This window comes from Hevea brasiliensis, chromosome 4 (assembly GCF_030052815.1).
Source record: "Hevea brasiliensis isolate MT/VB/25A 57/8 chromosome 4, ASM3005281v1, whole genome shotgun sequence".
NCBI classification, from domain to species: Eukaryota; Viridiplantae; Streptophyta; class Magnoliopsida; order Malpighiales; family Euphorbiaceae; genus Hevea; species Hevea brasiliensis.
In genome coordinates this window covers 10041185-10056944 of record NC_079496.1, presented here as the reverse complement: position 1 = coordinate 10056944, position 15760 = coordinate 10041185, and the positions used below count along the sequence as shown (strand labels likewise).

At 30.4% G+C, this 15760-nt stretch overlaps 2 protein-coding genes across 3 annotated transcripts; one reads left to right on the top strand and one right to left on the bottom strand.

Annotated features, from left to right (window-relative positions):
• The first annotated feature begins 689 nt into the window (after window positions 1–689).
• LOC110648870 (probable methionine--tRNA ligase) lies at window positions 690–8660 on the top strand. The gene is made up of 17 exons (XM_021803232.2): window positions 690–940; window positions 1178–1322; window positions 1879–2032; window positions 2196–2351; window positions 2794–3024; window positions 3236–3379; window positions 4273–4363; window positions 4515–4621; window positions 4722–4836; window positions 5389–5507; window positions 5595–5660; window positions 5777–5905; window positions 6003–6143; window positions 6974–7085; window positions 7272–7507; window positions 7587–7688; window positions 8149–8660. The coding sequence occupies exons 1-17, from the start codon at window positions 799–801 to the stop codon at window positions 8377–8379; spliced, it is 2421 nt and encodes an 806-aa protein (XP_021658924.2). The 5' UTR covers window positions 690–798; the 3' UTR covers window positions 8380–8660.
• Window positions 8661–10732: 2072 nt separating this feature from the next.
• On the bottom strand, window positions 10733–12656 carry LOC110648869 (paired amphipathic helix protein Sin3-like 4). Of its 2 annotated transcripts, none has more exons than XM_021803231.2 (2): window positions 11893–12656; window positions 10733–11110 (listed from the first exon to the last, which is right to left on the bottom strand). In XM_021803231.2, exons 1-2 carry the CDS (start codon window positions 12436–12438, stop codon window positions 11066–11068), a joined length of 591 nt encoding a protein of 196 aa, XP_021658923.2. In that variant the 5' UTR covers window positions 12439–12656; the 3' UTR covers window positions 10733–11065. The 2 variants fall into 2 exon arrangements, with proteins under 2 accessions (XP_021658923.2, XP_021658922.2); XM_021803230.2 differs by having other exon boundaries at window positions 11753–12641.
• Window positions 12657–15760: the final 3104 nt, after the last annotated feature.

Here is a 15760-nt window from a genome sequence, read left to right as displayed (position 1 = left end):
TTATTTTTCAATTGTCAATTACACCAATTATTTTGTGATGAATTTATTATTGCATAATTTTTAATTACTTATAATATTATATATATTTTAATCAATAAAAATAAAATTTTAGTATAAAATTTAATTAAAAATAAATATATTTTATATTATAAATAAAAAATATTTTAATATATTATTTTATTAATCAAATAAAATTTTAGAGGCTATACTATAATTTACTATTAACTTTCTCAAATTAAATTTATTTTGTTTGGCTATAATTGTAGTAATTAATTAAAATTTAATTATAATATATAAAATAAAATTTTAATTATAATTATGAATATTCTAAAAATTTTAGATTTTTTTAATAGGAAAAAAATTAATAATTTGATTCGTTCGACTATGAATTTGATTTGATTTAAAATTCTCTCATCATTTTGATTTCAATTTCAATTTAAGTTTTGATTTGAGATTTGATTCAATTTAGTTTGCTTTAATTATAATTAAATTTAATGGTATAACTCTTTAAAAAAAATATTTTTGAATAAAAATTAAAATTTTAATTTGCAATCAAACCGATTGATTTTGACTAAATTTCGATCTGGGTTATCTACAATTCTAATCAACCACAATTTTGACCGGTTCAAGCCCCGTTCCGGTTCTCACCCGGCCCCTAGCCAGGTCTACGGTTTACCTAGAATTGAAGCGCCTTTCTTCTTCCCTCTTCTCTTTCTCTAGTTGATACAACTCGAAGCAATCAGAGTCTATTTCTTTGAATTTGAGCTCTAGAGGCTTTGCCAGCAAGTTACCGGAGCAATGGGAGATCTCTCATCGAGCAATAGCTCCGGCGAGGGTCGGACGGTCCCGAAGGTCCCGATCCCTGGCAAGAGAAACATACTTATCACTAGCGCCTTGCCTTATGTCAATAACGTCCCTCACCTTGGCAATATCATCGGCTGTATTACTCTCTCCCTCGCAATCTCACATAATTTTTACTTTTTCGCTAGAATTTAGTTGAGATGAATTAGGTTTATGTTTCTATAAATTACCTTCTATTGGTAACCCTTTGGAAATTTTGAAGCTGTATGTTTATGAAATTAGACTTTAAAAACTTATATCTTTTGTAATTTTGAGTTGGTTATGCAAGTAATTACATGTGATACATTTTTTTTTTTTTTATGATTTTTTTTGGCAGCTGTTTTGAGCGCTGATGTTTTTGCTCGATATTGCCGGCTTCGAGGCTACAATGCCTTATACATATGTGGGACTGATGAGTATGGAACAGCAACAGAGACCAAGGCCATGGAGGAGAATTGCACCCCAAAAGAGATTTGTGACAAGTGACTTTTTTTACTCAACTCCATGATGTGCTTGAATAATTATCAGCCATTATTTGTTGTTCAATAATATCTGTTAATGCTTAGGGATATATTATGTAGCTTATTGGTGGTTGACTTTGATATTTTAGCTTTTTTTATATTGGGTTCCAGTACCGTGTGTATAAATGTTGTTTAGCATGAAATGGATCTTGATTTTTAAGCCTCAATGTTTGACATTGACATTCATCCAGCAATGAGAACACAGAATTCAATTTTTATATCTATGTTTTTTTTAATTGTCTCTTTATGATTGCTTGGAAGGGGTCCTATCAGTATTTCTATGTTCTCAAATATGTTGGCACATACTGTCATTGTGATTTCAACTCAATTTTATTTTGTTAGAACTTCCTTTTTGGAGTTAATCAGAGTAATAATGTATTTAGCTGAATCTTATTGTAAGGATTTTTTCCCTTGGGTGATGAGAGGTTTATTTATTTGATGCTTGAACAGAATATAATTCATTTATTGGGCTAAATATTTTATAATTGTATTTAGCTTCTTCTCTATGCCTTTCTAGGTACCATGCAATTCATAGGGAAGTTTATAAATGGTTTAATATAAGTTTTGATGAATTTGGACGAACATCAACTCCACAGCAGACCGAAGTTTGCCAAGCAATTTTTAAATTATTGTTAGAGAACAATTGGCTTTCTGAGAACACAATTCAGCAGGTATGGACTCTTTTTTTTTTTTTTCTTTTTTATGACATCACATGGCTCTTCTATCTTTGCATAATTGCTCGGTTGTTGTGTTCGTATTTTATTTGTCAACTACTTATTTATCTTATTTTTGTGGTGATCATAACTTGTGTTACTAACTCTTACCTTGATTCAGCTATACTGTGATACATGCAAAAGGTTCTTAGCTGATCGGCTTGTAGAGGGTATTTGTCCAACTGAAGGGTGTAATTATGATTCTGCACGAGGAGATCAATGTGAAAAGTGTGGAAAGCTGTTGAATCCAACAGAGTTAAAAGATCCTAGGTGCAAGGTATGTGATGTGTCTGGTAATTTTCGGTTGCATTGTTCTAGCATCATCATCTAGGATTGTACAATGTGGGCCAAAATGTGCAGAGTAACATAGTGCCGTGAGCCTAAATATCTCAAAGCCCCCTTCACCCTGAATCAATTCTTTTCTGTGGAGAAGGTGAACTTTATTATACTAGGGATAAGTACAATGATGGTGGATAATCCTATTAATAACTTGGGTGCAAGTACGCTGATTGGCCAACTTAGTGCCTCCCTTTGAACTTATTTCACGGCCCATAATGCTAGTTTCTCTTGAGTGTAATGCCATTTAAGGAAAAGAATTATCAATTTGATAGTCCACAATGGTTACACCTCTTTTATTTTGTTTTTCACATGTAGCGATACTATTACAAAAGTGTTACTATATCTTGTTTTACTTTGCATTTATCCTAATACCTGATCAGGTTTGTTGCAACACTCCACATATTCGTGATACAAATCACTTGTTTCTTGAGCTTCCTCTGCTAAAGGATAAATTGGTAAAGTATATTGAGAGCATGTCAGTAGCTGGATCTTGGAGCCAGAATGCTATTCAAGCAACGTATGCTTGGTTGAAAGAAGGATTGAAGCAACGATGTATTACTAGAGATCTGAAGTGGGGAGTTCCAGTTCCGCATGAGAAATTTATGGACAAGGTTAGAGAACATATTTAGTACACTGGCGTTGCTTCCAGTTGAAAGTCTTGGCAAATGTCAAATGGTTCATTTAGTCATTTTGATCCATCAATTTTTTTCTTTTCTTTTTTTCTACTTCCATGTGAATAATGGTATACATGACATGTACTCATAATAACATGCGTTTTCGCTAATTGATATTGGTTTTTATTTCAATTTACATTTTTTGTAGGTTTTCTATGTCTGGTTTGATGCACCTATTGGATATGTCTCTATCACTTCATGCTACACACCTGACTGGGAGAAGTGGTGGAAGAATCCTGAAAATGTGGAGCTTTATCAGTTTATGGGAAAGGATAATGTGCCATTCCACACTGTAAGTGTACTATTCGCTAGGTTTTCATTGATGACCTGTGCATGTGGAGATATCAAATGTTAAATTTAGACATTATAGATGTCATATAATATTTGTTTAAATGTTTTATATCCCTGGTTAGGCCTTTTTCGGGTGCTGAATCGTAAAATTAATTTCATGTGCAAGAATCTACATAATTTTCATTGTCTCTTTTCTTCACCTTTTTCTGTTTGGGCAATAGTTGCAGTCTAGGAAAAGTCATAGCTCATTCTTGATGCATCTGTAGAAATCATTGCGTGTTATGAATTTTGATCTCTGTTAAAGTTTTTATCATGATCAATGGATTGTTATTGTTTTCTTTGTAGTAATTAGAACTGTAAATGAGATGGATCTTCAATTTTATTTATGATTATATGTCCAATGGAGAATCTTGGGATGTGTCAGACGAGATAATACCATGTTGGCACATCATTATATTTGCATTGATGCTGTGTTTTTTTGTCTGGCCCGATGTCAATTGATATGAATGACTATTTCTTCTTTAAAAAATTCAAACCTAGTTGAAAACTTCCTGTTCTTGAATTTTCTTTAAAAAATTTTTGGGCAATCTTCTCTCAATGTTAGCTTGCTGTTCAAGCTGCACGGTAATCAGATTATGTTGGATTTAGCAACTAAATAGCATGAGGTTCAGTTCATATATGGTAACAGTTCTTATACCTTAAGGGGGCTCCTTAAGGATAAGTTGTTTATCTACGTTTCCCATATCTAAATCCTGCTTCAAAGGCTAGAGAAACTCAAGGACTTTGTTTGGGATTTGTGATTCTATCAGGGCCTTTTTGCACTTACTTTGTCCGTATGCCAACACTGTCTTGATTTCTTCAAAGTCTTTCTTATAACCTGAAATCTAATTTCAGGTGATGTTTCCATCAACACTTCTAGGAACTGGTGAAAATTGGACCTTGATGAAGACTATAAGTGTTACTGAATACTTAAACTATGAAGCAGGTTAGTCAACCATGTGATATGGATTTCTCCAATATGCAATAATTGGTAAATTCATGCTCAAATGGGGGAAAAACTATGAGGATAACCTTCACTTTCTAAGAAAGGAATGTTTCACCTTTGACATGGTGAATTTTTTACTTTGTTACTTCAGGAAAGTTTTCGAAGAGTAAAGGTATAGGTGTTTTTGGTAATGATGCAAAAGACACAAACATTCCTGTAGAAGTCTGGAGATATTATTTACTAACTAACAGACCAGAGGTAAACCTGTTCTTTCCTATCCTATTTTCAGTGTAGTTAAATATTTCATTCTGTTCTTGCAGTATGTAAAATGCAATTCGTTTGGGCTTGTTTTAATCAGGTATCTGACACACTATTTACATGGTCTGATTTGCAAGCAAAACTTAACAGTGAGTTGCTCAATAATTTGGGCAACTTCATTAATCGAGTTTTGAGTTTTATTGCTAAACCTCCAGGTACATGATTACTTGAGGAATGCTTTAGATTTCTGAAATTATTGTTTGATTGCCAGATTTTTTTTTTTTGGGGCTTGGCAAGTCATGCATCTTAACGTTATTTACGTATGTGTGAAAGGAGCTGTAGACTTCTGTCAATAATCGGGTTTAGTATTTTGAGGTCACTGCTGGAAAAACTCATTTCCCCCTATTCTTTTTTAAATTTTTTTAACTCTGAAATTTTTCCTTTCTTTTTTGTTCCCTTTTCATTTGCGCCATATTCCCATTTTTCAAGCATTGGTTTGCGCTGACAAAGCTCTACCTTCTTTTATTTATTTATTTATTTATTATTTTCTTAATAAAATGATTCACTTGGTGTATGATTTAACTATCATGCATTTTTTTATTTCAAAAAAAATATATCATCCATTTTTCCTTCTATAAAGAAAATCTTTGAGCTTGTAGTAGTGGCAATCCTCAATCTGTGCTCACCTTTGAATGTTTGTGAGTTCTAGGATTGGGTTGCTTGTTCTTTTGTGCATATTGTGGGGAACTGACAATTTTAATCAACAGGAACAGGATATGGTTCCATTATTCCAGATGCTCCAAATGCAGACTCACATCTCCTGACAAAGAAATTGGCTGAAGAAGTTGGTAAATATGTGGAGCAATATGTTGAAGCTATGGAAAAGGTATCATTTTGTTTTTTTACCAAATAGTGTTTTGCATAATTCATATGACTTGAATTTTTCTCATCTTCATAATTACAAATTTTCCAGGTCAAATTAAAGCAAGGACTGAAAACTGCAATGAGCATTTCTAGTGAAGGGAATGCATATTTGCAAGTAAGCTTGATTCACTCAGGTTCAGAAGCTTTCACTTATATGTCTTGTTATGATTTTGATGTTTTCAGATTGCTGCAAAGCCAATAAAACTGTTACTTTTTTTTTTTTTGTTGTAGGAAAGCCAATTCTGGAAGCTTTTCAAGGAAGACCAATCTTCATGTAATATAGTTATGAGGACTTCTGTAGGACTTGTATACCTTCTTGCTTGTTTATTAGAACCCTTTATGCCATCTTTCTCTTTTGAGGTAATTTAGTTTCTCTGTAAATTCGCAAAGTGGCAGTCCTGGAAAGTTCATCAGAAGTGATTTGACCTGACTCATTTTTTTTTAATTGGTGTACAAGGTTTTCAAGCAGCTTAATTTTCCTCCTGAGAAAGCTTCACTTTGTGATGAAAAAGGAGATATTGATAGGGCAAAGAGACCTTGGGAGTTTCTACCTCCCAATCATAAAATTGGGACACCAGAGCCATTGTTCAAGGAACTGGTATGTCGTGTTATATCTTGTCTATGGAGTGGCACTGTCCCAAAGTAATCACTTTAAATATCTAGGCTCAGTCCTTCAAGTAGATGGGGGATGTGAGGAGGATGTTAGTCATAGGATTAAAGCCGGATGGTTGAAGTGGAGACGTGCCACGGGAGTTCTATGTGATCGTAAGATTCCCAATAAATTAAAAGGAAAATTTTACCGTACAGCCATACGACCGGCTATGCTATATGGTAGTGAGTGTTGGGCACTGAAAGAGTCGTATGCATCTAAGATAAGAGTTGCAGAGATGAGAATGTTAAGGTGGATGAGTGGCCATACTAGACTAGATAAAGTCTGTAATGAAAGTATTAGAGAAAAGGTAGGAGTGGTGCCAATTGAAGATAAGTTGAGAGAAGGGAGATTGAGGTGGTTTGGTCATGTGAAGCGTAGACATACGGAGGCTCCAGTTAGACAAGTAGAGCACATTAGGCTAGAGGATAGAAAGAAAAAAAGGGGTAGACCTAAATTGACTTGGAGGAGAGTAGTACAGCATGACTTAGAAGCATTACACATTTCTGAGGATTTAACTCAAAATCGTTCAGAGTGGAAAAAGCGAATCCATATAGCCGACCCCAAATTTTTGGGATAAAGGCTTAGTTGAGTTGAGTTGAGTAGTTGTGTGCATGCGTGTCTGGGGTTAGGGCTGTGTGTGTTTGGGGGGTGGGGTTTGTCTGCATATTTGCATGCCATTGTTGTTCATGTGAGAGCGGGCATGATTGATGGGGCCTAGTCTTTTTTTATTTTTTATTTTTTAAAGAAAATTTGTTTTAATGTTTAATGATGTGCAGAAAGATGAGGAAGTGGATTTCTTCAGGAAGAAATTTGCTGGAAGTCAAGCTGAGAGGGCAGAAGCCGAAGCGGCAAAGGTTGCTGAGCAACTGAAGAAGACTAAAGTTTCGGGTCATTAATCATTCCATCCTTTTCCTCTCAATCAAACTATTTTATTCTTCATCACAGAAGCAATTGTTAATTTGCACTTGATTGCTTATTGTGACTCTTTGTAAGAGTGATTGGTGTGCCATTTCAAACACTTGCTTACACAAGTAGGACCTCTTTTTTCTTTTGGGTTGGGGTGGGTTTTGACAGATGGTAACGGGAAGAAGCAACAGATCAAAAAGCCTTCTGCCAAAGCCAAATCAAAGAGCACTGTTGAGCCAGAAATCTCCATCACTAGACTTGATATTCGTGTTGGCCTAATTAAGAAAGCTCAGAAGCATCCCGATGCTGATTCGCTATATGTGGAAGAAATCGATGTCGGGGGAGGAGAGACTAGAAAAGTTGTTAGTGGACTAGTCAATTACATACCTCTAGAAGAGATGCAGGTATTTGCTCTCTCTCATAGATCAATATGATGCAGTTTTTCACTTTTAGGAAGTGGGTGCAATATGATTGCTTTTGCAGGATCGTAAGGTCTGTGTCCTTTGTAACTTAAAGCCTGCAACCATGAGGGGTATCAAGTCACAGGCTATGGTTCTTGCTGCTTCCAACAGTGACCACACAAAGGTAAGCAAGCCTGTGCCATTTTCAATTGTGTTTGCATCTATACACATGTTTCCGAAGATGTGTGAAGTGTGAAATCATTTGAATGTCTGTAAGGACTTGTACTGTTGAACAGCGACTTTTGTGGTGATGCTGGATTGAAGGTGTGAGTTAATGCACGTATATTTCCACGTGTAACTCGACCTATTATTGGGAATTATTGGACCTAGTGACTGCTAGGGATTTTTATGCTGACAGTTTCAAGTGATATTGCTTGTGTTGTTTGAGTACCTTTATGTTGATGGAATATGTTTTATGGAATTGAATTCTAGCTGATGGGTGGCAAACCAGTTGTTGAATGAACATGTTGTAGTCTCCTATTGGTGATAATTCAGATTTCAAGGTTGACATAACTAGTAATTTTTAGATTGCAGATGGTTATGTAATTGCTAATGTAATTTTATAAAATCTTGATTTCTTTCAGGTTGAGTTGGTTGATCCACCTGAATCTGCTGCTGTTGGAGAGAGAGTTACATTTCCTGGGTTTGAAGGTGAGCCGGATGATGTCCTAAACCCTAAAAAGAAGGTCTGGGAGACACTGCAAGTGGATCTCCAAACGAACACAGATCTAGTAGCCTGCTATAAAGATATTCCGTTCACCACGTCGGCTGGTGTATGCAAGGTTGCATCCATTCAAAGTGGATCAGTAAGGTAGATAGCATAAATTATTGGAAGTCACGGTAGAAAGCCCCAGATTTTGACTCATTGCTTTTTCTCTTAGTTCGCCATGCATTTCCAATTTTAAGTAAAATCGACTTTTCTTCATGAGTGAACCATACAGAAATGCTAACAGGAAGAATGGAAGTGCTTCGTGTATTGCCATTTTTGTAAGGGTATTTAACTAAATGTTCAGGAGGCTTGTTAAAATTAACTAGTTAGTCCCTTCTGTTTGAAAACTTAATAATTTAGTTCTTAATGATTAAAATTGTTAACAAATTGGTGTTTCTGTTTAAATTGGGTTTATTTTGCCACTAATCATGGGCCACGTAGATTTCGTTTTTAATTGGAAAACGAGTTGATCCAATCTAATACCATTTTTTTTTCACTCTACGTCGATTACCATTTAAAAAATTTTGTTCTTTTGTTCAATTTGGTTAATTCACTAAAAAATAATTAACCTAAGTGATTGAACTAACACATAACTAGAGTAAATTATATAAATGATACCTAGACATTTAAATTATCATATAAATTTTTTTATTTTTAATTTAAGTAACATAAAATTTTTTATGACTTTTGATAGTTAATTTTTAACTTATTTATGCTGTTGATACTCAATTATTCAACTAAGCTTTTATTCTAAAAATTTGGGGTTGGTTATATGGATTTGCTTTGACGAAATTTTTACGCTAGTTGTCACATACCGCAACCCTCTTCCTTTATTCGGGCTTGGGACCGACTAAGCGCAAACTACTTAGGCGGAGTTTATTTATGCTGTTAATATTTTTGTAAAATTAAAAAAATTATATTTTCATGAATTAATAGTTTCGGTAAATAGGTTATGAATTATTGAAGTGTCAATTTGTATAATTTATATTGTCGGAAGTGTGGGTAGATAAAGATTTTTTTTTTTCCTATAAGTATCAAACTAACATAGAAAAAATATATATATTTTTTAATTTAATAAGTGTCATAATAGTAAAAAAGAAAAAAAATATAAAAATTGACTATTAAAGGTTAAAAGGGTTTTATGTTAACAAATTAGGTGGTTTTGTATTGCAAAATTAATGATCAAATAATTTTGTGTTGCAAATTAAAGTTTAGATATTTTATTATTACATATCTTGAATTGAAGTAATACCTTTGTAATTTACCCATAACCCACAAGTGTTGTACAAAGTCTTCTCCTTCTCAATAAAATTTTTAAGGCACTCTAGTGTTGTGCAAAGTCTTCTCCTAATAAAATTTATAAGGCAATGTTTGAGTGAGGATGAATGAGAAGTAATTGTTTGGAAAGAAGATAATTAACGAAAGGTAAAGATAAGTAAGATAAGTTTTACCTTTTCTTATTCCTTAAATTTAAATGTTTTGGTGTAAGGTAGGGATAATAATGTGTCAAGTTTTTGTAGGTATCAAATTCGACTGAATCCTTATAGGATGGGTGTGGATGATATATAATTGATTTGGGATGAGTTCGGGTTTAAAGAATAATATTTATGATGAATTTAGGTTTTACATGTGGTGTATCCGTTATTCGAATCTGTTTATATAAATACTTAATTAAATATAAAATATTTATTTTTATATAAAATATTTATAAATTTTTATATATTTTATTTTATATAAAATAGAATTTAAATATTTTATAAAATTATTAAAATTTTAAAATATAAATTATTAATAAAATAATTTTTTATGTAGATTATTAATTAAAATATATAAAATTAAACTGATTTGAATTTTTTTAGATAATAATAATCAGGTTTAGAAAAAATATAAGTAGTTGAGAATAAATTTTAATCGAATTTAAAACATATTCAAATTTTGAGAATATTAATCAATTTCGGATATAGTGATTTTTTATTTTATTCATACACTCCTTAATTTTACCATTTATTCACATCTTCCTAAATATAAAGAATATATATAAACTCTTTTTATCTTTATATTAAATTTTCCTCCTTCTAACCATGAATTTTTTTTTCTTTTATCCCTTTTTACTCTCTTATCTTTCCATGCACTTCCCTTGACTTGCCCAATCCAAACAGAGCCTAAGCTCACTGCTCTGCCTAACTCTCGCCTTACCCTCTCTCTGCAATTCTAGAGCCTCTCCCTCGCCTCTAGTTTTCTTACACGCAGATGCCTCCTCACCTCACTTTCCCCTCTCTTTGCAATTATCTTCTTATACTTCTGAATCTGAAATATGCTTCTCCAATGCGGAATTCTGAATCTCATCATAGAGGAGAGGCGAAATCTAAGTTTCACATTCTTGAAGGGTCCAAAATCTGCATAAATTTTGAATAGAAATGCATGCACTTTGAGTTAGGAATTTATTCAGAACACAAATGAGAAAGAATGGAAATATGGACTTTTATTCCGTTCTTGAATGAGGACAAATGACAATCAAATTCACTCAAAAACAATAAAGGAAATAACAAATGGAGCAATCAAGAACAGAATAAGAAATATCCCAATGCAGCAGAGTAATGTTTCCACTTTCCCAGGCAATACGCCAGAATTTCAGAATGCAAAGAAAAAAAGAAAAAAAAAAACTTGCCCTTATCCTCTGTTACATTTATAACCCAATCTAACATTATCCCTAACAAACTTAAAATAATTCTCTTTAATCAGCAGATTGTTCCTCCCTTGAAGTTATCCTTATCTGATCTTTCTGTTGGAGTTCATCTGTCACATCCTTCCCTTTTCTTCTGTACTGGTACTGCCACCTGATTCATAACACACTTCACAATCAGAATTATTGTAGAAATAGATTTAGCCAGAGCGACCTTGAAAATCAATAGAGCAGAAGGTTATTGGGTATTCTATCATGCTTTCCATTAACTATAGTTTAGTAGAGTAACACATAATCAAGCATAAAAAGGTTGAACTTTTGATTATATCATATGCAAATCTAGTTTAAAAGCATTCTACTGAATATTATCCCCTCAAATATATAAAAAGCAGGAAAACAATAAAAACATTGAAAGGTCCCTAAAAGCGCTCAACAATCTGCATCTTGTTGAAAGGTTTCTAACACAGCTGCTCTACTTCTAAGCTCCAGATCATGCTGAATTATTTAGCTGATCTGCAATATCCTATCTTCATGTCAAGCTCATACTTTTCATCATCAAATTTAAAAAGGACTTCTTCATGTTTATTTCGATGCTTGTGTTTGAGTGAGACATCCTGCAGAATTGAAGGTCTGCATACCAACTGATCATTCAGTACGTCTGAACAAATTTTGGTCCTATTGCTTGCTTGAGGAATTGGATAGTCCTCTGGCAAAAACCAATAACTTGGTCTACAATTTTTACAACAGAAAGGCCCAGTTCTTCTATTTTTTATAGGAGTCTTCAAATTGATCTTACCTTCCTTGTAACTCTTCAACATTTTTTTTGGCTGAGTCAAGCTCATACTTCTCATTTTCACATTTAAAAAGGACTTCTCCATGTTCATTTGGACGCTTGTGTTTGAGTGAGAAATCCTGCAGAGTTGAAGGAATGCATACCAATCGATCATTCAGTACATCTGAACAAAGTTTGGTCCTATTGCTTGCTTGAGGAATTGGATAGTCCTCTGGAAAAATCCAATAACTTGGGCTACATCTTTTACAACGAGAAAGGTCCAGTTCTTGAATTGATTTAAACTCCTTCTCCTTGAGTCTCTCTGTCTCTATCTGCAATTTATCCATTCTGTCTGGCTTCTTCTTTTTCTTGGAAACTCCTGCAACACTAGATTTCTTCCCCTCAGAGTTATAATCCTTATCCAAGGCTTCAGGAACTGGTAAAAAGCGTTTGAAATCTTCCACTAAATCTTCATGATTACAGAAAAGTTGAGAAACCTTTTCAAGAACATCACGTATACTCAACTGGTCGCATTCTTTCATCTTCACATGGCTAGTTAACACATCAAGAAAAGCTTTATAAACACTTTCATCATGTTCAAATCTTTTCCGAACCTTATTGACAAAACTGATAGCATCTTCATGAACACCCAGCTCATCATCATCTGCTGGAATTTGAGACCCTTCCGGCAAGATTGGATTCGATCCCATTACCTGGTTAGTATTTCTTTGGTCTCTTTTCCCAGTAAGAGAACGATTATGATCTAGGAAACGAGTGGGATGGAGGAAAGCGTTCCGAATTCAAGACTAGGGTTTACAGGCAAAACAAAGATTTTTCTTTTACGACGGCAAAACTTAACAACTCCTTCATGCATATCCAGAAAGGCTTATTAACAAAGAAATTTTAAAATAAAAAATCCATTTAACGGAATTTCTCTCTGCTCCCAAAGTTTTCAAACTTTAAATTTTCTGCCTATATTTTTATGTATTTACAAAGATATCCTATACTTGGTTTTATATATATATATATATATATATATATATATATATATATATATATATATATATATATTATACGACACATTTTTTTTTTCTACCTACTCTTAGACTTTTATAAAAATTCCTTAACTACTTTGTTTTTTCTGAATTTTTTTCTTTTTATATAAGCAACATTTATCTTATTTAAAATGTATATAATTGGCATTTATAAATTTATTTATAAAATTTTTTTCATCTAAAATTCATGAGATAAAAAATAATATAAAAATGAATCATATTTATCATATAAAATCAATTATCTTTATAAATATTTATAAGAAATAAATATGTGAAATAATAAATTGCCAAAATTTTTTGAGGCATTTAAATAAAAGTAATGCCTTTTATTACTTATAATTTTATAAAATTTTAATACTTAATATTCAAAATATAATATAATAAAGTTTTTATCACATGTTAATCATTATTTTTGGACACAACTGTAAAAAATAAAAAAATAAAAAACTAAGTTTTTAGGTGAATTATCAATTTTTATTAAATTTTTTATTTTTATCAATTTTGACCCAAACTTTAAAAGTTAGGGATTTATGGGACTGATATGGGGGATGACTTATCTAAAATATTATTATTTTAAATGGTATTACTGATGTGGTGGATGACGTGATGGTCGATTAAAATATTATTGCTGACATGAAAATATTATTATTTTATATATTTTTATTTGACATGGCATAAACCTAATGATAGAAAAAATCCAAAAATTTTTTTTTTTTGTTAATTTTAGTCAATTCTATTTTGATGGGAGGAGAAACACAGAGGGGTGGGAAGAGAGTGAGGGAGAGAGGTACTACTTCTAAAAACCATAGTTTTCAAACCCTGTTTTGTCTAAAAATCAGTAAAGGCAAAGGGTTAATAGTTTAAGATTTAACCGAAGCTAAATTAGAATTGAATCGGCCATGATATAAAATTCTATATGATAATATTATCAGTTTAATACAAGATCACTATATTTAATATAAATATCCATAAGCCATGGTTTAACCATAATTAATTATAAAAAATAAATATAACATAATTGTATGTATAAATTAGGTTGAAAATATCTATTTTCTTTTCTATTCAATTGGCAAAGAGTAACTCATTTATTACATATGTCAAGCAAAAACTCCAAACAATGCTCATCTTCTAATTAGAATAATGAATGAAATAGACTAAATAATTACAGATAAAAAGATATAATGGATATGAGAATCATTAATTAATTAGATTTTGGATGTATCAAATATTTTCCTATCTTATTTTCAACAAATTTTTATTTTCATTTTTTTAATTTATTTTAAGAAATAATTATATAAAATAAGTGTATATATACACCTATAAACATTTTCTTTACAATTCAAGATTCAAGCAAGGATATTACAATTTTTTTTTAATGCAAATTAGCCCTGATTCAATTACATAACTCTAAATTTCTTAAAATAAAGTCAATTTTATGAAATTAAGTAAATAAAAAAATTATTAAAGACTCACCTGAACCATTAAATTTTAGCCAAAATTTTTTTAATCTAAAATTCATTGAGATTAAAAATAAGATGAATCATGCTTATTCAACCTTTGCTTGAACAACAGGTCATTTACATTCATTAATAAGATTTTATCAAATATTTTAAATTTGAATATTTTATATAATTAATAATTAAAAGAAAATATTTTTAAATGATTAGACAAACCAGCCATCCAAATATTTTATTTAAATTATAAATATTTTATATTTTAAAATTTTTATACATTACTAAAATAAAGAAGAAAATTAAAAAAATTTAAATATTTTAAATTTTGTAAATTCTATTAAAAACGATAAACTAAAATGAAATTTTAAATATCATTAGTTCTTAGACTTTAAATATAAAAATTATTTTTAAAATTAATTTTTTAAATTTTATGAATAATTTTTTTATTATATATATAATTTTAAATTTTATGCCACATGATAATTTTTATGTACTTTTATTAAGTTCTATGACACATTTTGCAAAGTTATTTCAAAGGCTTAGTTTTTAAAATAAAAAAAAAAAACACACACAATATATATATATATATATATATATATATATATATATATATTAATGAATATTTATAGGTTAATTATTATCTTAAAAAAATAGCCTCTTCATACAATTTTTTTTATCTAATTAGTTTGTTAATAAATGCATAAAACATCATTGGAAACACACGTGTTTCTTTATTTGTAGAAAATAATTCTTCTATCTTTTATTTCTTAAAAATTCTAATTTTTATTTTTTCACAAACTAATAAAAAAATGTAAAAAATTGTTCCTTTGTCAATAATTGAAAATTATTTTCTAAGTCAAAAATTTTTTTAAAAAATTAATATCTTTCATAATAAAAAATAAATTATTATAAAATATATTTAAAATTTACTTTACTTTTAAAATTTTGTTAATATGTGCTATTTATTTTTTTCAATACAATGATTAAGTTCTTATTATTATAAATAAATATATTCTAATTAATAATTTAATTTCAGTTGTAACAAATTTATAATTTAATTTTAAGGCCAAATAACTAAAAATAATCTGAACTTTCGTAAGTTTTTTTTTTTAGTTTTAGTTAAATTTTTTAATTTAATCAATTCAATCGTTAAACTTTCACTTTAATTTAGCAATTAATTTAATTAGATAATTTAATTAATAAAAATAATTTAAATATTATCTTAAATTATAAATATTATAAATTCATTTAATCTTTTTATTAATTATTATCAAATTAATAAAAATGTCATTTTACTAAATAAAAATATATTATTTTAATTATTTCACATATTCCAAATACATATAATTTGAAAGTATAATTAGATTTCTGATTTTATTTATTTTATGTTTAAATTAATGAATTTTTTTATTTATTATACCTTAAATTTTGAGATAAAATGGAGATAAAGATGTGAGTTTAGAATGATAAATTTTAAAAAAAAAATTAAGATAACAACATTAGATATATATAATTGTCAAATA

Bases quoted from the DNA above. Each gene is read 5' to 3' on its own strand.
- LOC110648870 (XM_021803232.2), top strand. From the start codon at position 799: ATGGGAGATCTCTCATCGAGCAATAGCTCCGGCGAGGGTCGGACGGTC. The intron at 4,364-4,514 runs GTTAGTCAACCA...TTGTTACTTCAG, and splicing joins ATACTTAAACTATGAAGCAG to GAAAGTTTTCGAAGAGTAAA. The intron at 5,508-5,594 runs GTATCATTTTGT...CAAATTTTCCAG, and splicing joins ATGTTGAAGCTATGGAAAAG to GTCAAATTAAAGCAAGGACT.
- LOC110648869 (XM_021803230.2), bottom strand. From the start codon at position 12,438: ATGGGATCGAATCCAATCTTGCCGGAAGGGTCTCAAATTCCAGCAGAT. The intron at 11,111-11,752 runs GTAAGATCAATT...GTTATGAATCAG, and splicing joins GTTGAAGAGTTACAAGGAAG to GTGGCAGTACCAGTACAGAA.